The sequence below is a fragment of the Cinclus cinclus genome, chromosome 6, assembly GCF_963662255.1.
Source record: "Cinclus cinclus chromosome 6, bCinCin1.1, whole genome shotgun sequence".
NCBI classification, from domain to species: domain Eukaryota; kingdom Metazoa; phylum Chordata; class Aves; order Passeriformes; family Cinclidae; genus Cinclus; species Cinclus cinclus.
This window is the reverse complement of record NC_085051.1, coordinates 26,131,172-26,153,922: the sequence shown is the minus strand read 5'-3', so window position 1 is coordinate 26,153,922 and position 22,751 is coordinate 26,131,172. Positions and strand designations below refer to the sequence as shown.

Here is a 22,751-nt window from a genome sequence, read left to right as displayed (position 1 = left end):
TCTCACTCTGTTACTGTTTTTACAGATTATTCCTGCTCATCCAAACACCAACAGATTGCTGAAATGTAAAGGAAGAGTAGCTTGGTCATCACTTCTGCATCAATTATCCTACTGGTGTGACAAGAACCCAGTTGCTTTGCCATGGAAATTTAATGGTGTTAATTTACAACAGGGAGATACTTTATTTGTTCCATTCTGGGAACTTCTGTATTTCCTTATAGCCTAAATAGGAAAATACACACTGACTTCCTTGACTGACATGATTATTGCTACAAAAGACAAATAGGATTTCATGCCCAATTTGTGAATATTCTTGTTGGAACTGGATGAATCATATAGCTAAAGGGCACAGTCATCTGTAATATCTTTCTTGATGCTCCCATTCCATGAATATCCTTGGCAGGGAAATACTCAAACACCAGTGTTTTATGATTGCAGATTCCCTCCAGATGTAAAAGCTTTCCAGCTGGCTTTAGAATTTGGATTATAAGAATTTATATTTGTAATCTATTGTTCAATCCAGGTTAGGAAGGTGAAAGACTCCTCCTAGGAAGGTCATGCAACATGGTAATCCTATTAAAAATTAATGGCAACTTTAATTTCTAATTTCTTCTTCTGGATGTGAAGAACGGAGAAGCCCTGGTGTCAAAAGGCCACCCAAAATCAGGAGAGATCCGTCGTCAAGTCCGCATGCTTCAGGAGCACTGGGAGAAGTTGAAGAAAGCTGTTGCTGCTCGTGGAAAGATGCTGGAGGACAGTCGGGACTTCCTAGAATTTCTCCAGAAGGTGGATCAGGTGGAAGCCTGGATCAGGGAGAAGGCAAGTGGATTTTAGTATTTAACCCAAGCAGCACACTAAAGACTTGCTTTTTAGCAATGACTTTCTGATAAATGTGTCAGTTTCCAGGACACTTGCCTAGTGATTTTTGTCTGGAAAAATCATGATAAGCTCTACAAACAATATGAAAGGAATGATTGAACAAATTCTATGGAGTTTGTCCATACCAGTCAACTGGGCACATTTGACATTAGCACATCTTCTCATGTAAACTGTGCACATGAAGGGTTTGTGATTATTTGTCACCATCTTATATATCTCTACTGAGACAGAGAAATGAAACCAGATTAGAATGGAAGAGACTTGAAGCATTTGGCAGCTGGCCTTCACTCACATTGTGTATCAAATCTGAAAGTTTCTCTTTGTAGGAGTTAAGGAAGAATCACTTTCATTCAGAGCTTGCTTCCATAGCCAGTAATAGATCAAAAAGGGAGCTGGGACCAAGTCTTGTAATTAACTTAAGGTTGGAAGATACTATTTCAGAAGCTGTAGGCTGGTGATTTATAGACACATCACAGAACTTACTGCATCAGGATAAGCACTGGGAGTTGTTAAATATTCACCTAAATATTTGTCTGTTTGCTGCTTATTTCCCCAGGAGGTCATGATTAATGTAGGTGATGTGGGAAATGACTATGAACACTGCCTGCAGCTCAAGAAAAAGCTGAATGAGTTCCGTGGAGCAACATCAGGGGTAAGAGGTGTTTTCCATGCTCATGTGTTGCATGGCTGCAGCAGCAAGTAACTTTTCAGTCCAGTCAGCAAATACAGTTCCAGTACTCTGAGAAGGTGTAAGACCAAAGTGATAGGAAGCATCCCTATCTCAAAAGTAATTTAAAAACCCAGAATTTTCTCTTATTATGCCTTCAGCTTTGAAGATATCTAGGCAGAGCTGTCAGCCACTCATGACACAACCCAATATTTCAGACTGCATTAAATGACTGTAAAACTTGCTGTGTGAGCCTGAACAGATTTTGTTTGGTTCATGCAGTCTGGAAAGCCACATTGATTTCCACCCAAAAGTGATTTAAAAACGGATGTTCCAGCCATGCTTGTTTGAATCTGAGAACTGATTTGGACCTTCCATGAACAAGCTTGTAAAAAAAAAAAAAAACAAAAAAAAGCAAAAAAACCCTGTTTTCTCTATTTCTATCCTTTACATCTCCGTTTTCCTCCTCCTGAGGAATGATCTCCTTCTCATACTCCTTCACCCAAATTAAGCACATAAATCTGGGGGCCTTTGTTTGTACGGCACATATGGTTACTCATTAATCATAACATTAATAACCAGACATTTAGTAAAACAGAGCAACAGTTTACACTTTGGATAACAGCCATGTGACAAGACACTGCTCTCTTCACCTTTCAATGCCGAGATCTCTGTCCCTCTTTCATGGTGCTGAGTCTTGCCAGCTGCCTCTCCTGCCCCATGGTGAGATGTGCCAACTTAGGCACCAAACCCAGAGAACAGAGGAGAACAGAGGCCTCCTTGTGCTCAGCTCCCACCATGAGGGCTGTGAGGCCATATATTGAGGGGATGCATTTGCAGCAACCTCTTGTTCTCTCTGTTTCTGTGAACCGCTACAAATGAGGACTAAGAGATCTCTGTGTCACACAGGAAACATTACTGAGTTGGTTTGCTAGTCTGGAAAATGTGGGAAAGGTCTGGAAAGAGATGTGTTATGAATTTGTGAGTGATGCTTACTATAAGGTAGTCTCCTTTATCCTTTTTTTGTCTGTTATCATTTTGTTGATTCCTGTTAGGCAGCTCCTATCTTCTACTTTTGTTGCCTAGTGGCAGAATGAGACAATCCTCTTCTATGCAAAATAGCAGTGTAGGTGTGCCTAACACCAGGGAGAAACCCCTGAGCTCCTTATTCCAAAGCCCAGCAGAATTTCGTGACAGTGCATTCACATTGGATTTGGATAGAGAACCAAATTATTTGGCTTCAGCTCCAGGGAATTAGTAAATTGAAGAGACATTCATTATGCTCACTAGCTGACTGTGAACTAAGGGATTGAGCAAGGGCTCTTCTACTGCTTGTAGCAGCCAAAATAAGGATGATTAATAGGGCAGAAACAAACCAGTGTTCCAGTCAGCATAAGCCTCTGAATAGGAAAGGTTTTCCATAAACTAAGGTAGATATTATGTGCCACTCTTGAAACTCTTGGCCTTAGACACTATCAGCTTGTAGCCACTGCTCCTCTAACACTGAATATGACTCCTGCAGGCAAAGACCAGGGACAGTTACGCAGTTATGCCCTGGTAGCTGATGCTCAGTTATTCAGCACTTCCTAGGGTGATACAAACAGAAGGAGGCTGCTTCTGGCAGTGTGTGCATCCATCCAGTCTGAGTTTTCCCACTAGACAAATCTGAGATCAGGGTAGGGAGTAATCATCCTGCATTGAGGCCTGCAGACTTTCTATTCATTGTACTGCTATTTCCCAGGAGAGGAGGCTGCAGGGTTTCTGAAGAATATCTGACTGTCTGCTGTTTTTTCTTGTTTACTTTATAGCTGCGTATAATTGGAAAGCACATATGGAAGCAGACATATTGGTATGGATGCAGCATAAATAAAACACACAGTGGAGTAAATACTTACATTAACAGTAGGCTGGTATCTTGCAGCTGTGCTTCTTTACACCAGTGATTGTCTCCCAGCTAGACTTGTGATTTATATGTACCAGAAAAATAAAGAATGTTTTTGAATCTTGGAACAGTGTTCAGTGTTGGCCATCTGTAGTGCTCCAAAAGAAAAATTATTCCACTATACTCCAGATTATATGGGCAGTGTGCAAATATCATCCATTCTATGGTATGTGCATGGGAAGTAATTCTCCTAGAAGACTTAGCCTTAGAAAAAAACACAGTGGCATGGTTGTCTGGGATTCTTAAGGCTGGATTTTGAGCCTGATGTCTACAGTACAGAAGGCACTCCAGGACAGAAGCACACCTAGATAAAACAGCCAGCAGTCCCAGGAGCCCATGAGTCACTCCCTGGCTGACAGAGGAACAATCTGCCACACATCAGCGTTCCACAGCAGCCACCTATGTAACCAGCACCTGCATCTGTGTTGCTTCACCAAAAGAAACACTGCTGGAATATCTGGTTTAGAAATGAATGTCTGAGAGACCTCACGTAGACTGAGATCATTGTTGCAGCAAGAGCCATTAATGTTATTTCTTGCCTCTACTGTCCTCTCATCAGGCACATGGTAACACCAGAGTTGTAGTAGAGCAAACTCCATGTGTCTGAAATGTTAGTGAGGTAAAACCCTTTCTTGTTGCTGCTTGTGTTGATTTTCCCACCTTGGTGGAAAACCCAGTCACAAGCAATTTGAACGTGTACCTTTGTTCCCTTTCTCCCTTTACAGGAGTCTACAGTGGATGATGCTCACATCAGGGCTATCAATGCCCTGGCGATGAAACTGGAGAGACAGAACAAGGAAGAAACAAGGACAATCTATGAGCGCCGGAAGCAGCTCAATGAGAAGTGCGTATGCTTTCAAATGTTCTGTGTGAGGCAAAAACAAGAATGGAAAGTTAAGTGTCTTCAACTGAGTTAAGTGGAGGAATTGGAACATTTGTTTTCTTCTTTAATGTCACAACTACCAAATGTCGGACACTGGAGTTGTCTTTCCACACTACCAGAGCAGGTAGTTTAGAAGGATTTTTAATCCAGAAGTGCCAAAGTCAAGTTTCTAGCCTTGGAGACAAATACTCTGTTTCACATCACTTGGCACACAAGATTCATGAAGCCTAGACACTTCCATCTATTCACACAGTTGTCCTGGTGAAAGTGCTTTTGCTGCTCCACAGCCTGTGTCTAAGAAACAAAAGCATGAAGAAAACGATTGTGAGATTATTGAGAGTTTAAGGAAACTGCATCAGTACTTTTTAGATTTTAACCCCCATGCCATCCTGAAGACATGTAATAAATACAACCAGATATCTCTGGCTAGTGCTTTATCCCTATGATGAGCCACCTATTATGGAGAATTGGGGGATCCATGCATTAGGTAGCTCAGAAAATCTGTGGTTTTGTTTAAATATGGGCATCATGAAACTCAGTTGTGGAAATCCTTACCTCTGAAATACATCTCTAAAACATTATTTCCAATTAAAGGTGGAACAGTTTTCATGGTAACCTGAATGCATACAGAAAGAAGTTAGAGGGAGCCCTAGAGATTCATGCCTTAATCAGAGAAATAGATGACATCACAGAAAGAATTACTGAGAAGGTAAGTTTTCCAATTTTGATTGATTGAAACAGAAAAATGCTCTATCAATCTTATTCATTCAGAAAATGGAGGCAAATATGCCAATAATTTGATATTAACAGAAAAAAAAGGCTATGTAAAAAATAATTATTGCATCAATGTAAGTAATTGTATTTATTTAATTATAATCACTAGGCAAGAGGTACTACTTAAGGTTACAAGACTTCTGGCTTGAAATTTTTATAACAACCTTTAAAATGTATTTCTTCATTTTTTGGGATTTTAATTTCTAAGGATCCCAAGGGTAAACTTTATTTTTCAGATTTTCATAGCACATACCTGAATTTCTGTGCCACAATTTACTGAGAAATATTTTTCTGGTTTGGTACAGTAAAAAAAAAAATAAATTGAGAAATGCAGGGAGGCACACCTGTCTTTGTTTTACATGTGAATGGCTGGAAGCACTTTAAGCAGGATTATGAGTGTTCAAAGAGATGTGGATTCCTGTTTCATCTCTGTAAGGAGAGCAAACAATGTGCTCCAGTGATACTTGCAAAGACAATAAGAACATTCAGATGGCAATGCAAAAAGGTGATGAAGGAAGAGGCTTTTTGAAATAGTTGAGATACAGATCCTTTTATTTGGTGTCATCTTCACCATTTGCACATCCCACTGCCCTCTCCAGAGTGTGTTGATGCAAGCACTGGATTATGGAAAAGATGTGGAAAGTGTGGAAAACCTGATTCGAAGACATGAAGAAATGGAGAGAGAAATCAGTGTTATTAAGTCAAAAATGGAGGTAAGAAGTAAGGAAGTACAAATGAAATTGAAAAAATTTCACTTTTTCTTCTTGAAAATATGGTGTAAAAAGTCATTGTTACTCTTCGGATTGATTTGCAGGAATTTTCAGCAATTCAAGTGCAACATAAATTTCTTCTCATGAAAATACCATAAGCCCTTTCATATAGAAAATATTGAAAACTTTTTCTACACAACAATATACAAATAGTGACAATATGTGTAGTACCTTCAACACTGAGACTTTGTTAGCTAATTCTTATGTGAAACGTGGGTGATTACTAGAAGGCACAATCAAGGCTGTACGGGGGAGATGGGCAATATCTGCGTTCTGTCTTTTTAGTATAATAACTACTTTTTCTAAGGATTAAAACCATCCCGGCATATTTTCTCTTCTGCATAATTAAAATTCTTCATTTTTATCAACTTGACAGAATTTTGCAAGATGATTTTCAACTTTCAACCTGAGTTGATAAGAGTTCATTACTGTTCAGACTGCTAATAGAAGTTAGAATTAGCACTTCATTTTCCTATCTGTCCATATTCTAAAAAACTGCTTTCCAAATTGTTAATTAACTTTTGTGCGTGCAAAGGAATGCACAGAGATCTTTCTTCACATGGCTATTTGCTCACAAATGCTTTTTTTTTTTTTTTGCATATTACCTATCCCTTTGTATATTTTGTTATTGCAATTTATTTACCTGCCTTTGAGAGCTGGGGTCTTAAAATTAACTATTTTTCCTGAAAGACAAACTCAGGAATGAATATAAGTAATAAATTTACTTCCCTATAAATCTCTTCCCAGCCACTAGAACTGGAATCTTTCCGCCTTTCCACAAGGAATCCATCCATAAATGACAAACTGACTATGAAGCAACAGGAGATGAAAAACAACTGGCTACGACTCCAGGGACAGACCAAACAAAGGTGAAGACTTAGAGTTGTTTGAATATCTCTCAGCAGGAGCAAAGCTTCTCCCTGGGGTCAAACCCTACTTGCCAAAGCTCTTTTAAAGGTTTCTAAAGATTTTTTACAAAATTTACACAGGCAGCTAAGACACCTGCATTGGATAAACAGTGTGACTTGATACACAAAAAGTTCCACTGATGTGACTTTGGCAAGACCAATACAAAGTTCTTGTGGTTTATCCGATTAAATAATGTTACTAAAATGCCTTCAGATTATCAAATTAAATCTATCATGAAGCCTTTGTGAAAGACTTATTTTTGGATGGTTCTTGAAGGTGTTTATTTTATCAAATCTTTTCAAAACAAGAAAGGCTTAATCCTGATCTGTAAACATTGCTTTAAGCAACAGATATGAAGGCTATTTTACTTTTCTTGTACTAATGAACTGATGCAGAATAATTAGTAAGCATGTTATCTCCAAGGCAGTGTGCATCTCCTGTGTTTTTGGTCAACATGAAGACTCTTAGGAGCTGTAAGGGAAAACTTGAATTAATTTCATTAGGCTTCTGTTAAGATACTCTCCTCTGAAAATGGGGAGGGAGAGGCAGTGAGGTAATTGTGTGTCAGATAATGCTGAACTGCACCTTGTGTGGCAGGAAGGAGAAGCTGGCAGCCTCGTACCAGTTGCAGAAATTTAACTTGGAGATGAAGGAGATACTAGACTGGGCCCAAAACACCAGAGCTTTAATGGAAGCAGGGGGGCTGCCTAAAAGTGCAAATGAAGCCGAAAGCATGATTGAGGAGCATCAGGAGAGAAAGGCAAGTACCTTCCATGGTTCCAATTGCACATACTGGGAATCATTCTGTGTCCACAGCATACATCTGCCTTTAACATGGTAAAAAAAAGCTGTTTCCAGTACCAGGCTGTGGATAGAAATCACCTACATTCTGACAAAACTGTCTCATGAGCTGTTTGGCAGCTTGTGTCTTTGCAAAAAGGCTCAGAAGCCCCATGAGCTCTCAGCTGTACTGCTGTCCAAGCCTGATGGTGAAAAACAGGCTCAGTCTCACGTCATGCTCACTGCTCATCTCCTTATTCATATTGCCAAAGAAGTTAATGCCAGTTAAGCCTTGCTTTGAGCTAGATTTTTTCATATGAACTTAACTTACCTGAGAAGAAAATAAAAACAGCAGTTTGTTTCACACAGCAAAGTAAATTACCACTGAATGGTGCTACACATTCAGTTCTGAAACACTTCATATCCTAGTAATAATTACCTTACTAATGTTTTGCTGGCTAGTTTGGCTAATACTTCTGGCTTCTTTTCTAAAAGGAGTGATATTTTAATTACCATGAGGAAAAAAGTCAATATTTTACTTTTCCCCAAGAATCATAGCTATCTTTCAGCTGTTGTGCTGCATTCTCTATGCAATTATTTTACTTCTTCTAAAAATCCTGTTCACAGAATAATTACTAACACCCAGTGCTTTGTGGGTCCTGTTATTAGCACAAACAGTTTGTACATTCTGATTAATTTTCTAAACCTGAATTTTGTGTGAAGTACCTGAAGTCCCCTCCTTCTTTAGAGTCATCCATTTTAACAATGCCTTCTCATATCACTTAAAAATGTTTTTGCTAATAATTCTTTGTCATATTAGAAATATCACAAACCACCAATGCAGTGTGCTCCAAATTTAAATGGTGGGAAGATCTAAGTCTTTAACATCTGTTAGTCAAGGAGCCCAAATGGCTCTAAGAAGACAATCACAGAGAAAAGGAGGAATTCAGGCATTATGTTCTTATGTTGACTAAATTAAAATTATAGCTAAGGCAAGAAGGAGAGGAATTTTTCATTCTCAGCTCGAGCTGAGCACGAGATGCTAATGTGAACTTTAAAAATACTTGAATTACAATTTTATAGCTGTGATATCTATGATTGGGCAACACCACCACTCCAAAAATCTCTAAAAGCAGCAGTTCTCATTTCAGAAATTAATAGTACATGCCATAGTGTTTAAGGTAGTTTATGAGTTAATACATGGTATTCTTTCGGTCCATTGTTATTTTAATTTTCAAATTGCTTACATTAGCAATTCCACATTCAGTTTGCAGGGGTCATAATTGCTTTTCATGTTTTCACCTTCAGGATTCAGTCTTGGGGTATAATTCATGTCCTCGGACCAGGTGCAAAAGTTAAATGTGTTTCATTTTAACACAAAATGAAATAAAACCATGTCTTTAATGAAAAATCTGATGCCAATTTATTTGTCAGGAGAGGAAAAATTCTAGGCAGCGTTTCTTAAAAGAGATACTTTCATGTAGGAAGACTGGGGGATGGTATTATGGATGTTTGGAACTGTGTTCATTTATATCTTAGCATTTTCTAATGTTTCTAACTAAATCACAATTTTCATTTGTATTAAAACAGTTGTTCCTAGACCAATCAAGTAATTTATTATTTACATTTATTCTCTCTTAGGCAATTTTATGCCCTTCCAGTAACATAGCTCAAAGATGAATGATTTTCCATACAAATATTAGTGCCGGAAAGTTACAGCCCAAACTCTTCCCCTTAAGGCTTGTATTCCAAATAACTGACTTTTCATAAATCCTTGACATCAACCTCAGTAATGTATTTTAGGAGGAGATTGAAGCCCGAGTGGAAAGATTCAATGCTCTCAGTAACTATGGTAGAGAACTTGCCAATTCTGGTCACTATGCAACCCCTGAGATTCACCAGTCCCTCTCCAGACTACAGCAAGCCTGGTCTGAACTGATCCAAGCATGGAAAGAGCAATACATAAAATTGTTTCAGGCACAAGATTTACAGGTGAGTAAAATGAGATTCAAGAGAGAATGCACATGGCACTTACAGATGTTCTTGATATAAACAGCAAATGTATGGTAGGATGAAAAGATGTGCTAATAATATCCAGCGTTTAATCTATATTTCACTGGTTTCTGAAAAGCATGCTGAGGCCTGAGCACACTTATTAGTGACAGGACTCTGAGAAATTTTACCTCTACAAATCATAGAAATTTCTGTGGAATATGTGCTAATATGTTTTTCAAAGACTGTAAAACTTAGCAAAATTTGGTCAAACTCTCATACATCTGCAAAGAGACACATACCCATAACACAGCATCACTACTCTTCAAAATTCTATAACCTTGTCAAAAAGACATGGAGCCAGAAAAGTATTTTAAAAAACTGAAGAAAAATTTAGTGTGGATGATGGAATAATGTATTTTTTCCTGGCCTTTTTACCTAATAGAAGAACTATTTTGGCTACAGTTTTCCAGAAATACTTCCCTTTAACAGTCATCTCCCTTAAAAAATTTCTGCTCAAAGAGAGATTCTATAACGAAGAATGTAAAGTACTTTAACTAAGAGGTGGGCTACTAATCCCACCTGAAATCATCACATATATGCGAACTTAAATCTGATGGTATGGGCAGTTTCAATGTTTTTTCATGTATAATGTTAATTTTTGAAATAACCATTTAAGTTTGTTTTTTTCAATGTACTCTGCTGAAGTCAGGTTAGCTTCTGCTTTGCAGCATTTCAGTATATTGTAATGTTTGTGACTGTTGGGTTTTTCCCTGTACAGAAATTCTATGGCTACGTGGAACAGATTGAGAGCTGGCTCAGCAGCAAAGAGGCCTTCCTAGCTAATGAGGACTTAGGGGTATGTGCTCTGAGAAGTTATAATTTTCTCTGCAATCAGTCTGGAGTAGAGGGGACTGTACAATTATGTGCTCAGAATCTTCCTGTGCTCTTTCTCTCTGAAGTTACTTCTCTGTGCTGTTGGTGGTTTAGGATCAGATTTCTTTCCTTGATACTTTACACAGAATGGAAATCTCAGCCCTAAGAGTAATGAAGCAATCCAAGTGCTCTGATTATAGCAGGAAAATGAGACTGGGTAGAAACATAGAAGTTCAGCATGGCTTGGGTTGGAAGGGACCTGAAAGACCATCCATTCCCAACCTCCCTGCCGTGGGTGGGGACACCTCTCACCAGCCCAGGTTGCCCAAAGCCTTGTTCAGCCTGGTTTGTCTGATCTGACCCAAATACATTTGCCAGCAGTGTGCAAGTCATCACTTCTGTCACTGCTGGCATACCCAGTGTAGCTTTAAATTACCTACCACAGGTATCAGTAACGCTGCAATGACTGAAACTGCAGACTGATGCATGGGTTGCAAAAGTGTTCAGGATGCTGGATATACATTCTGACACTTAGCTCACCCTACACCTTGTACAGGTAGTGCTACTAAGTCAGTTGCCTCTGCAGGGGCTACAAAAACATCTCAGAGTTCAGTATATTTGCAGTCCCTTCACTACAGTCTATAAGACTTAGAAGGACTCATCCAATCATATTTAGCTCAGCAATGTGCAGAAAATGCTCTCTGAGTAATTTCCCATCCAATGACTCATGTAAGCACCCAGAAGTTTAGTGTTTTTTCTGATCCATTTGATGTGAGCTTTTTGCTTCCTTTAGAACAGTGGAGAAGCAGAGTTTACTGCAATAACAACATTTTGACACCACTGGTTCTATAATTGAAGTGCAGAGGGGTGCTGAAAGGAGCACTCTGAGTCATTAAGCTTGGGATTACAAACATTACAAGAAATGTTTCTCTCCAGATTAACTGTAATGTCAGACTCCAGTCCTCAGATTCAAGTCTGGATCTGAGCTCTTCCAAATTCCATGAGTTGGAACTGAGACTCTAATTGTAACCTCTTTCTGTGACATATTTGTTCACTTAACTCTGATTTCAGTTTGGCATCCCACGTTTGCTTTCAACATGCATCTGTCTTAAGACTGATTCCAAATTAGGGTCTGATGTTTTAATTCTTGAGGAGCTAAGTATCCAGCACTGAAATACTGGCCTCAGACCTTGCATGGAACATTATTTAGGTCCCAAGCGTCATATCAATGCCAACTTGTTCCAAAGAACAATAAATTTTCTTGACAGCTAGTTTGCAAATATGGGGTAAATGCCATGTACCTTCTGGATTATCAGTGCTTTGTATGGAAATACTTGGACTGAAAGCACCTTCCCTTTGTTGAAATCTATCCAGGACTCAGTGTCTAGTGTGGAGAGCCTGCAGCGGAAACACACACAGTTTGAAAAAGCCCTGGAAGCTCAGATGGAGAAAATCGACGAGATGGCTTCATTTGCTCAGCAGCTAACACAGAACAAGCATTATGACTCAGAAAATATCAGCAACAGATGCCAGGCTGTTCTGAGGAGGTGAAGTTCAATCCTTCCCATGTCAGCCACCAATCTCTTCTGCAATGAAACCCTCCTCATGTGATTATTATCTTTAAATGATTTAAGAGAACTATAAGCTGGTTTACATTTGCTCAACTCTGCGCTTTGCACTGGGGTCTTCCCAAATTGGCCGTATTTCACTTGGAGCCTCCCAAAATGCAATTAAAAGGAGGGGGAGCAGGGTTCAGGAAAAGGCAGTTTCTCTGTAATTCTGTATTCTGGCCTGGCCTTAGGGACAGTGCTGCAAACAGAAGGCCTGCCATGCCATTAAATACTTCATTATCATTAAATACCATCAAGAAATGTCATTTGCTAGACAACTGCTTTCCTCTGCTCTAATGGAGTTGATCTTCAAGCCCTACTCAAATTAACCAGTAGGGCATTTTCAAATTTTCTGATCAGATCTTGCCCTTTCATATGAATTATTTTATTCCTACTAGCAATTTGCATATTGTTCATCTGAAATAAGTGCTGAAGTAAAAGCAGCTGTATTCACGACTCTGGTAGATGAAAAGAGCCACATAAAAGTTATGAAAAGAGACTGGAGGTCCCTTATGATTCAAATGAACATAGTGATTTATTAATATTGTCTAATTTGATATGATTTATTAATATCTCACATCTTCATTAACATTAATTAAATGCTGCAAGCCCAAAATTGGAAAAAAAATAAAGAATGGTGTAACTTTTATTTATACATGACAAACACCATCACACTTGGAGGATTTCCACATAAGAAACACGCTGAGTTTATGTTCTCTTGAACCCTGAAAGGCAATAATGGTGATTTCTAGCAGGAGACACCATGTATACAGAATTTGTGGGTAGTTTAAACGTATCTATTGGCTAGCAATCTTTCCTATAGTGTCGTGGGCATCTTCTCTGGCAGCCCAGATCAAGGGAATCTGCATATTATGGACATTTCCCTCCTAGGGAATGGAGGATTAAATCATGTGTGTCTTAGAGGTGAAATTTGAAAACCCTTATCTATCTAATTCACTCTGTGACTTTTACCTCACACATCTGTCTTCATCTCAGAAAACAGAGACTGCTGGAGAATGCTGCTGCTCGCAGACGTTTGCTAGAGGAATCAAGGCTTCTGCAGAAGTTCCTGAAGAATTCTTTTGAGGTACAATTACACAGGATTCATTATATTCTGGTTTCTAAAAACTTGCTGTGCTGCATAGATCTGAATCCCTAGAACAGATTTATTGTTAGGAAAGTCAAGGAACTGAGCCTTGAATGAGATAATATTGGGAAAGATGAGGATAAGAATGAAGGGATTTCTTTTTTCTTCTCCCTCTAGTCTATTCTAATAAACAAATATCTACTGTACATTGAACTACAGCAAAATGCAGAAGAAATAAATGCATTAAAAGGGATTATGCCACCATAAAAAAAAAAAAAAGAAAAAAATGTTGGGGTTTTTTTGTGAGATACTGACAATAGGTCAGAAATAGGGAGATCATTGTCTATGCTCCCTCAAGCACACAGGTGCCCATGCATTTTTTCACTACGTGGGGGCCACGTGATGGAGACAGCTCCCTTTCCAGGCAATAGCGCTAGTAAACAAACACACGGGGAGACTTCATGAAGGGCAGGAGGAGCTATGGGAAGCAGAACTTCAGAAGGACAATTCATTTTGGTCCCCATTTACCAGTTCCCTGTTCTATACATATAAGAGGAGAGCCTGGCAGGCTGGAGCCGAATAAACCCCAAAGATTCTTCTTGCTTCTTTGTTTGTTTGCTTTGCACAGGTGGCTGCCTGGATTAATGAGAAGAATAGCATTGCCCAGGATGATAGCTGGAAAGATCCAAGCAATATGCAGACCAAACTGCAGAGGCACCAGACCTTTCAAGCAGAGATCATGGCCAATAGAAATCACCTGGACTCCATCAAATCAGTGAGAGAAGTCGGGATTTGGGCAGGGGTGGGCAACTGGCAGGAAAGATTCTGCAGACAGTGTGAGTTACAGTGGTCTCAGACATGGGAGGGGGAGTCACTGTTCTCTCACTGGCATTGTCCATGCTGTCTCTGAGTATACTGAGAAGCTTATTCTTTTAGTCCACTGAGAATTTTCTGTGTCCATCTGTTTCTTCACTCTCTTACTATCTAGTGTGAGCTTGCTGTGCATATTCACTGGGCACGCAATGGAAACAGGTCTGCAGTAAAAGATTCAGTCCACTGACTTTAGGGACATCTCTCTGGGTGAAGGCCATTTTAGAGGCATTCTTGTTTCTTTCCAGCAGAGAACCTACCTGGTTGGATGTGCAACTTAACGAGTCACATAAAATGTATCCAACAAAAAGGATAGAGTTTTCAAGTGCTTCCTTTGCAGAGACATGCTAGTAGGCGGGACATGAAGGAAGCCGGACAAGATTTGTCAGATATTTGGCAGAAGCTGTGATCAGATGATAAATTCGGAAGGACAGGCTGTTACATGTTTATTCATTTTATTTTCAGCAGTGCTTACTAGATGTATTTTGCAATAGGTTACTACATTAAAAGTAGATTGCCCTCTCTAGATTCCCCTGCATCTTAGAAACACCTCTTCTCCTCTCTTCTCCTCTCTCCTCTCTTCTCTTCCTCTTCTCTTCTCTTCTCTTCTCTTCTCTTCTCTTCTCTTCTCTTCTCTTCTCTTCTCTTCTCTTCTCTTCTCTTCTCTTCTCTTCTCTTCTCTTCTCTTCTCTCCTCTTCTCTTCTCTTCTCTTCTCTTCTCCTCTCCTCTCCTCTCCTCTCCTCTCCTCTCCTCTCCTCTCCTCTCCTCTCCTCTCCTCTCCTCTCCTCTCCTCTCCTCTCCTCTCCTCTCCTCTCCTCTCCTCTCCTCTCCTCTCCTCTCCTCTCCTCCTCTTCTTCTTCTCTTCTCGTTTCAATCCCCATGTTTGCAGACACAAGAGGGGTTAAAGGGTGGAGTTACAATTCTGGGTAAAATTATCTGTTTTAAAAGAGTTGTTTGCACAATCTCTTTCCCATTATTTCATTATGCCCTGCCTTCTTTGTTGGGAATAGTCCTAGTCGTTGCTCTTTAAAACACCAATGGACCTTGTATAGCAGCATTCCCTTGCTGTATCTCTTGTTACCCTTGCTGTGCAGTTTCTGCCATAATTTCAGTAAGCCATTTGTCTTTATTAGCTTTTTCTCTGTCTCTGCAATCCCTCCATCTGTTATGTCAGGAGGTGAAGGTTGCAGCTGGCCCTTTACATAAGAGTGCCAGCTGACTTTGATTATGAAGGCAAAAGTGATTTATTGTGGTGCATTCAGCAAAGGAAGAATGTGTTGCCTGTTCCTTCTGACATAGGAAGGGGAGAAGATGCTCCATGAAAGGCACTATGCCCCAGAAGCCATTCTGTCCAGACTACAAGAAATGGAAGAACTATGGGAGGAACTGGTAGCAAGTTGCCAGGATAAATGGACCAAACTGCAGGATGCTTACAAGGTAATGCCAGTGGTTACAGGGATGCCAGTAGTAGGATCCTGGGGCCTTTTCCAGAGATATCAGGACTGCCTTGCTACATGTCTCACCTACAAGTGTGTCACTTGATACAATCCAACCTGATTCCTCAAGACCATTACTGCAAAAAAATCTAAGTGTGGACTGACTGAATGGAATTGGAAGGATATTTGGAGATCACCATGGAGGGAATGGATCATTTGGGCTCCATTCTGGTTTCTGCTTCTGGTTTAGATCCAGATTCCAGAGAGATACTGAGGAAAAATATGTTTATCCATACGTGTTATCTCTTCATCTGTCTTTGCATCTTTTCTCCAGCACACTGAAAAAGAAATCTGCAACTGCTTTTCGTTCTTCTAGCTGCAGGCACGTGAATTCTCATGACTGCGAGTTATGATTGCTTGGGCTATCAGAAAATCTATGGTTATAAAACAGAGCTCTCCCTTTATATGGTTTTGGGGTTTTTTTTAAGGTGCTATGTCCATGATCTGCAATTGTGCTACACAAGTAAGATAGGCTGTTGATGTTTAATGCACTGTTCAGTTCAGCAGTCTTCACCAGGACTGAATTATCTTCTTGATTTGTACCACCACTGTATATGGGAAGAGTTCACTGGGAAGTTGCTCTGTGTTTGTGTGCAATCTTTACTGAATGCGACCAAGATTCTTACATCACATTATCTGTCCTAATGGTTTAAATTATCTTTTCTTCTTGCTTGTTCTCAGGGTCTTCATTTTCAAAGAAATGTAGAGGACACAGAGAAATGGTTGGAAGGTGTGGAAAATGACCTGAAAGCACCATATAATGACAATGATCTGGTGGTTTTGAACAGTCATCTGAAGAAACAAGAGGAGCTGGAGGAAGACATTGCTGCCCATAGGGACCGGCTGCAAGAGCTTGTGGTCACAGCTCAGCAGTTCCAGAGGGAGAAACATTTCCTTGCTGATGAACTAGAAGAGAAAGTGGATGAACTGGTGCAGAGGTGTGTGAGTGCCTGGCCTGTCTTCTGCCATCTTTTTTCTACTTTTATCAGCTTTTTTCTTCCCTGAATATTTTTTTGCTATCCTTCTCTACACTATTCTGAAATGAGTGTGTTTTGCATCCATCCCTTATCAATCTGTAGCCCTCATTAAATTATCTTTAAAACCTACAGATACAAAAGGCTACATGATCCTCTGCAAGAGAGGCGGGGAAGTCTGGAGGCAAGCAGGCTGCAGTACCAGTTCTTCCGAGATGTTGATGAGGAGCTGGCTTGGGTTCGTGAGAAGCTCCCCATGGCTTCCTCCAAGGATTATGGCAAATCCCTGGTAACCATTCAGAGTCTACAGGAAAAGCACCAGGTAGTGTCACGTGACAACCATTCACAGTCTTTAGAATCAAACAGAGAACACTGAACTCTGTCTCTAGCAAACTTCATCATTGCTCAGATGTCTCAGGATGAGCTCCCAGGAAAATGTATTTCCCCAAACATTTTTCTGCTATGATGGGAGTGAGTTAAATGAATTAATTAATTTCCCATAATTACCAGGGAATTATTATGCTAGCTGACCTTCATTCCAGTGGTAGCTTTCAAGACAGCTGCTGAAATATTTCACAAGCTTCAGATAAGCCAGCAGCAAAAGCCCAGAATACTCATCTCAAATACCAATAAATACCTTCCTGATAGTTCTTTAATAAGGAGCGCTATCTCTTTGCACAAGGTGGAAGAAAAAATATTCCTGCTGAGATTTTCCAGCAGCTATTGTTATTTACTAATAATATTAACATATGACATCCCATTTAAGTGCCATGTCAAGTGCCTTTAGGGGAAATCTGTGCAACCTGCGTTAGGATTGGGAAAGACGGGGAGTTCCTATAAATTGTCAATGTGTGTGTGATATACACAGTCAGAGAGAGGGAAAGCCCAAGTATCTGGTGCAATCATTGTGAAACACTAATAATGAGGAGCTTGTTCCATCATGATTAAAAGTATAAATGCTGTTATGTGTGCAATTACCCCTAAAAATGTACGAGCTTATTGGCATGGTAAGAAAGTAATTAAGTTCATGGAAGAAAAGAATGCCTGAGCTGAATTAATCCAAGAAAATATTTCAAATAACTGAAGGAACAGAGGAGATACTGCTTTAGGCTATGATTATTTTTTGTTAATTGGCTAGGTCTCAAAATTTTTCGACTAACTGTGAGAGTGGGAGATATATACCATAAAATCAGTGCATAATAAAATTCTCTGACATTTTACTTACTATTCTTCTAGAAACAGGATTAAAATATAAGCTTTTAACTTTCAACGTGTTATTAGCTACAGCCTCTGCACCTTCTTTTTAATGTTGGTTTACAACCAAGCAAATGTCAGAATTAACTTAACAGTCAAGAATTGAAGATACTATTACTTCCACCCTCTATTGTTTGTCCTAATGAGCCAGATTTGCAAAATTCAATCCTTGGTTTGTCACCACAAAAGAGATCATGTGTGAACTGTATTAACCTAAGGAAGAAAAAGAAAAGCTGACTTACAGCATTACACAGAAATATATTATGGCTTCAAGCAGCTGCCTGGTTTGGAACAGATACGGTGTTGCTTTTCAACATCTTGAAATCGATAGGGGGAAGTTACAGGCAAGATTTGAATCAGAGCTCTTTTGCAGCCAAGTTTGACACTTAAGTTGAAAAACCAGCTCCTCTCCTCATAGAGGGCATCTCTTCTAAATTAACACAGCACTCCAGTCTAACTCTGAAGCCACTTATTCATACCTAAGAAATTAAACAGAACAATGGTAGAACTGTGGGGCTTGTTTGTGCTCAGGGTGCTCAGGCACATTAGCCAAAGAATGCATGTATGCTAGCAGAAAAATCACGGCATGGGCCTTGTATATGTAGGGAAGCATATAATTTTAAAATCTACCAGTCTTCAAATATTAACTTCAAGTAAAGCCTTTGAGAATTGGTTCATGTGGTTTTCTTTTCTCCTTGTCCTGCTGGCTGCCTGGCACTGGTGTCTCCACAGTATTTAAAATGGCTGCTATGCAAAGACACATCTTCTACAAAAGCATTGGCAAGTGATAAATAATAATGTGTGGGAAAATTGGTCATTCTTCTCTAGACATGTTTTAAATCAAGAAATGCCATATGATGGGATGGAACTGGGTATATTTCAGTGGAATCTACAAATAAGAGGTTTGTGATTAGAACCTCTTCCCTCCAGAGTCTGAGGCAGATATACATAAAAGTTCAAACTTTATAGCTAAACTTGATTTCTGTGATCACTTCTTCTTCAGCCCATAAAGAAGTCCACCATTCCACTTCAAGCATGCACTGAGACTTTGTACTTCTCACCCACCTTTGTGAATAGAAAGCAAATTTATAATGGAATTGCATGACTAAATTTTCTGGAATAAAAATTCCCAAATATCTATTTTCGGTCTATCTTTTTACTCTTTACTCTTTCCAGAACCTGGAGAATGAGATAAACAGTCGGGAGGCTTTGACCAAAGCAGTGATCAGTACAGGACAGAAACTGGTAAGGGGAGGCCACTCAGCCTCTCGGAAGATTCTGGAGCATCTGAAGGAGCTTGAGACCTCTGTGGAGACCTTGAAAGCAGAGGCTCAAGTGAGGAGACAGAGGCTTATGCAGTCCTATGAAGCCCATCTATTCCTAAATGAGGTAAAGATGGTTCCTGAGAAATTTCTTTTGCCCTTTCTTTTCTTAAAACAACTGATACCTATATTGTTGAATGGATGTAAGAGCTGAGAAAGGAGCAGAATTCACACTGCCCTGATTTTCAATATCTGGTAAATACGGATACAGTGGAGAAATGAGCGTTATCTTCCCAACTAATCACAGTGAGTAATATGCAACTGCAATTACTGGATTCTGGGTACACATTTTTTTGGACCAGTGTCTTCTAGACGGCAGTAGAGGAAGACACCTAAGGTGTCTTTGATGTGTCAGTGCACCACTGCTTTCAGTTTCCTTTGTCTTGGCCTAAATCAAGCTGTGTTAAGGGTCATCCCTGTATTTTATACAGCTGCTGGAGGTGGAGGCATGGCTGGCAGAGAGGAGTTTCATTCTGGAGACTTCTGATTATGGGAAGAATGAAGAATCCACACAAGTTTTACTTCGTAAACTTGAAGCTACCAAACTGGACATGGACAGTTTCAGGTTGCGGATTGAGAAAGTACAGGCAACAGGTGCCAGCTTAATAAACAAAGACAGTCCAGAGAGGTAGGAAAGTAAAAACAGGTTTCTCCTCTAGGTCTAACAGAAATGCCCAGAGAAAGCAAATACAGAAAAGTTCAACTATGTTTGATGGCTCATTCAGAAATGAGACTTCAGGGATCATCCATCCCTCCATCATCATCACACACACACTGAGCTCCCCAAAAGCTTGATGATTATTTTAATGTTTTCATTAGATTTTATTTTTTTTTAACCACAGATCAGTAAATGCAGATCACCTTCTTTGTCCATTGTCTACTCTGAGGAACTGTCATCTCATTCTAATGTACCACAAATGTTCAAAAACCACTGTGCTTGGGAAAGGAACATTCCTGACAGTTCCCTGTTTTTAATTGAAAGTTTTTATATCTGGGGAAGAGGAAGGAAAAAGAACAGCCATTTGTATGACATACTTCCATTTCCTGAGCTAGCTGGTTTTAATGGCACAGCATAACTCACTCCATGATGTTATCTGGTTTATTCTGTATTTTAAAGGTGTTGCAAATTAAACCTGTCAGAAAAAAACAGTGTTAAAAAATAACATCAAAACAAGTCATGCCTTCTGTTTCTTATTCTTTGCAGTTCAGTAATACTTTCAAAGCTCCAGGGGATCCTAGCAGACTATCAGTCTCTCCTACAAAAGTCTGACACCCAAAGAAAACGCCTGCAAGAACAATTCCAGCTCTATCAGTTTGAGAGAGAATTCCAGCTGGTGGATGCATGGCTTTCCAGTAAACTGTCTGTAGCAGAGTCCGATGACTATGGACAGGACTTAGATGATGTTGAGGTAAAAGAAAATAAAAGATATTGCAAAGCAGGGATATATTTGCTGCAATTTTTGTGTAGCTGCTGACAGAGAAGCATGTTACAGTGACAAAGACTAAGCAGAGCTGTCATCTCTACAACAAGAACTCAGACTGGCTTCTGTCTGCTTTGACAGGCCCACTGAGGTAGCATCCTCCAACAGAAAATTAGATGTATCAGAAAGTTAGGGTTTTTTGGAAAAAGGTAGGGTCAGCACACTTCACTGCTTGCCCTGCTTATAAATTTAACTATGGTCAAAAACACTGGGCTGCAACATTCATATCTCTTGCTGCTGATTTCAAGGATAAATTTCTCCTTGGGGCACATAGTGCAGAGAGGTATAATTAGTACTGTCCACTCCTCCTAGGAACTGCTGAATATGTAGACAAGTTCTGTTCATTAGCTTTTAATCTGGATGACTCCTGCTTGTCAGGATGTGGTTAATTTTTCTCTGTGCCACAGATTGTTAAATGATCGAGACAACAGATGACTTCTGACTCCAGATCATTTGGATTCATCAAGAAATTTGTACTTGTAGATTGCAGTGCATAGCTTTTGTATTATACAGAGAAGAGAAAGTGATCCCTTTTGTCTCTCTCATGGAGGTAGGCAGAAATTCTTTTATCTAAATTTGTGTCCCTATTTATTCTGCAGGTGCTGGAGAAAAAGTTTAAAGATTTTGTAAATGAGATGAAACCTCTGGGACATCCCAAAGTTGTCTCCTTAAACGAGTTAGCATCTAAACTGGATAAGGAAGGCCACAGCAAGATGGATGTTATCCAGAAGAGAACTAAGCAAATCAATGAAATGTGGGAGACACTATGCAATGCCATTCAGCTAAGGACAGAGGTAGGAAACGCATGAAAAACTGGGGCATTGATTTCCCTGCAGTCTCCCATGTCCCTTCTTTCCCAAACCATTGCATTGCTCATGTTGAAACACAAGGTTTACAGGGGCATTGAGTATATTTGTTCAGTTTTTTTCTAGATTCACTTCCCTTTATAGCCACTGCTTACCCTACTGTTCCTGGCAAGGCTTATACTTGAAAGATGTTTATCAGCTCCGAGTAATTGTTTTCCTTAATTCACTGCTAATTCTAGTTTCCTGAAAAACAAAGCCAATCCAACAGTTTACCACCACTAGCAGGAGCCTGGCTCTGCCACTTATCAGTCTCTTTATGAAACTATTTATTTAACAGTTTGCTAAACACAATCAAAATTCTCCAGATTTTTTGCTGAGTTAGGTACTTGAAATCAAAGAAGACATATGGAAGAGAATGTGATGGAGGACAACAAGCAAACACCCTACCTTTAAGCAGCAGTTATGTGTTAAATCTGCTCATTCGCCCTCAGGAAGCTGCAGTCAGATATGTTTGGAAAAGCAGAGGTGACTCACAGAACTCAACATCTTTGTTTGTTTTAAGGAGAATATAAAACATCAGATGTCTTCAGTCCTTTTTTTTTCACTACTGTTGCATGATCTGTTGCTTATGAAATAGCTCAAGCCCACTACTGTCCGTTAGCAGAAATAAATGCATAACAACTGTTATTGTAGAGTTTGACTATAAATTAGTATTAGAACATTTTTTTTAATCCTCTCATTTCAGAAAAGCCTGATTTTTGCTCAATTCCTTTTATTGTCACTGTTTGCAGTGTAGACCTTTATTCCAAGAAGTACTTTAAGACAATTTCTATGGTGTAGAGAGTTATATTTAGAAGGAAATGCTGTCCATTTTGATAATTCTTCTTATGTAGGGGTAAATTGCTCCCTGGAGACATCTGTTTCTTTCCATTGTCCAACAGAACTAAGAGAAATTAGGTTAACCCCTCACTTGCAGGTGACTTAATGGGGAAGATGTTTCATTCCTTCTCAAAATCCCCAGACATTTTGTACAGCACTATGACATATTAGGGTTACCATTTTTGTGTTGTAGGCACAAAATGCTGTAGAGTATTACCATTAAATTACTACTGTAATTACTACTTTATTCCAGAACCTAAGAGCAGCCCACCAAGTTCACCAGTATGACCACGATGTGGATGAAGTAAAGGGCTGGATGCAGGAGAAAGAGGCAGTGGTGGATATAGAAGATTATGGGTATGATCTTCCAGGTGTACAGACACTTCTCAGCCATCTTGAGGGAGTAGAGGTAAGAGCGTTTGTGATGAAGAAGTAGCAGAAAAGCACAGATGGCAAAAAAAGGAGACTGATTCTTGACAGAGAGCCTTGCTTCCAAGAC

At 39.6% G+C, this 22,751-nt stretch overlaps 1 protein-coding gene across 1 annotated transcript in view; it reads left to right on the top strand.

The window, feature by feature from the left end:
• SPTBN5 (spectrin beta, non-erythrocytic 5) overlaps positions 1-22,751 on the top strand; it is an 86,864-nt gene that overhangs the window by 53,713 nt on the left and 10,400 nt on the right. The window contains exons 37-56 of the mRNA XM_062495790.1: positions 628-819; positions 1,436-1,531; positions 4,214-4,332; positions 4,966-5,080; positions 5,745-5,858; positions 6,663-6,784; positions 7,422-7,584; positions 9,408-9,596; positions 10,378-10,455; positions 11,847-12,019; positions 13,079-13,169; positions 13,798-13,944; positions 15,340-15,477; positions 16,218-16,474; positions 16,646-16,832; positions 18,941-19,153; positions 19,518-19,714; positions 20,291-20,495; positions 21,167-21,361; positions 22,506-22,661. Of these exons, the coding sequence (XP_062351774.1) occupies positions 628-819; positions 1,436-1,531; positions 4,214-4,332; positions 4,966-5,080; positions 5,745-5,858; positions 6,663-6,784; positions 7,422-7,584; positions 9,408-9,596; positions 10,378-10,455; positions 11,847-12,019; positions 13,079-13,169; positions 13,798-13,944; positions 15,340-15,477; positions 16,218-16,474; positions 16,646-16,832; positions 18,941-19,153; positions 19,518-19,714; positions 20,291-20,495; positions 21,167-21,361; positions 22,506-22,661 (3,147 nt within the window). The remainder of the gene's footprint in view (positions 1-627; positions 820-1,435; positions 1,532-4,213; positions 4,333-4,965; positions 5,081-5,744; positions 5,859-6,662; positions 6,785-7,421; positions 7,585-9,407; positions 9,597-10,377; positions 10,456-11,846; positions 12,020-13,078; positions 13,170-13,797; positions 13,945-15,339; positions 15,478-16,217; positions 16,475-16,645; positions 16,833-18,940; positions 19,154-19,517; positions 19,715-20,290; positions 20,496-21,166; positions 21,362-22,505; positions 22,662-22,751) is intronic.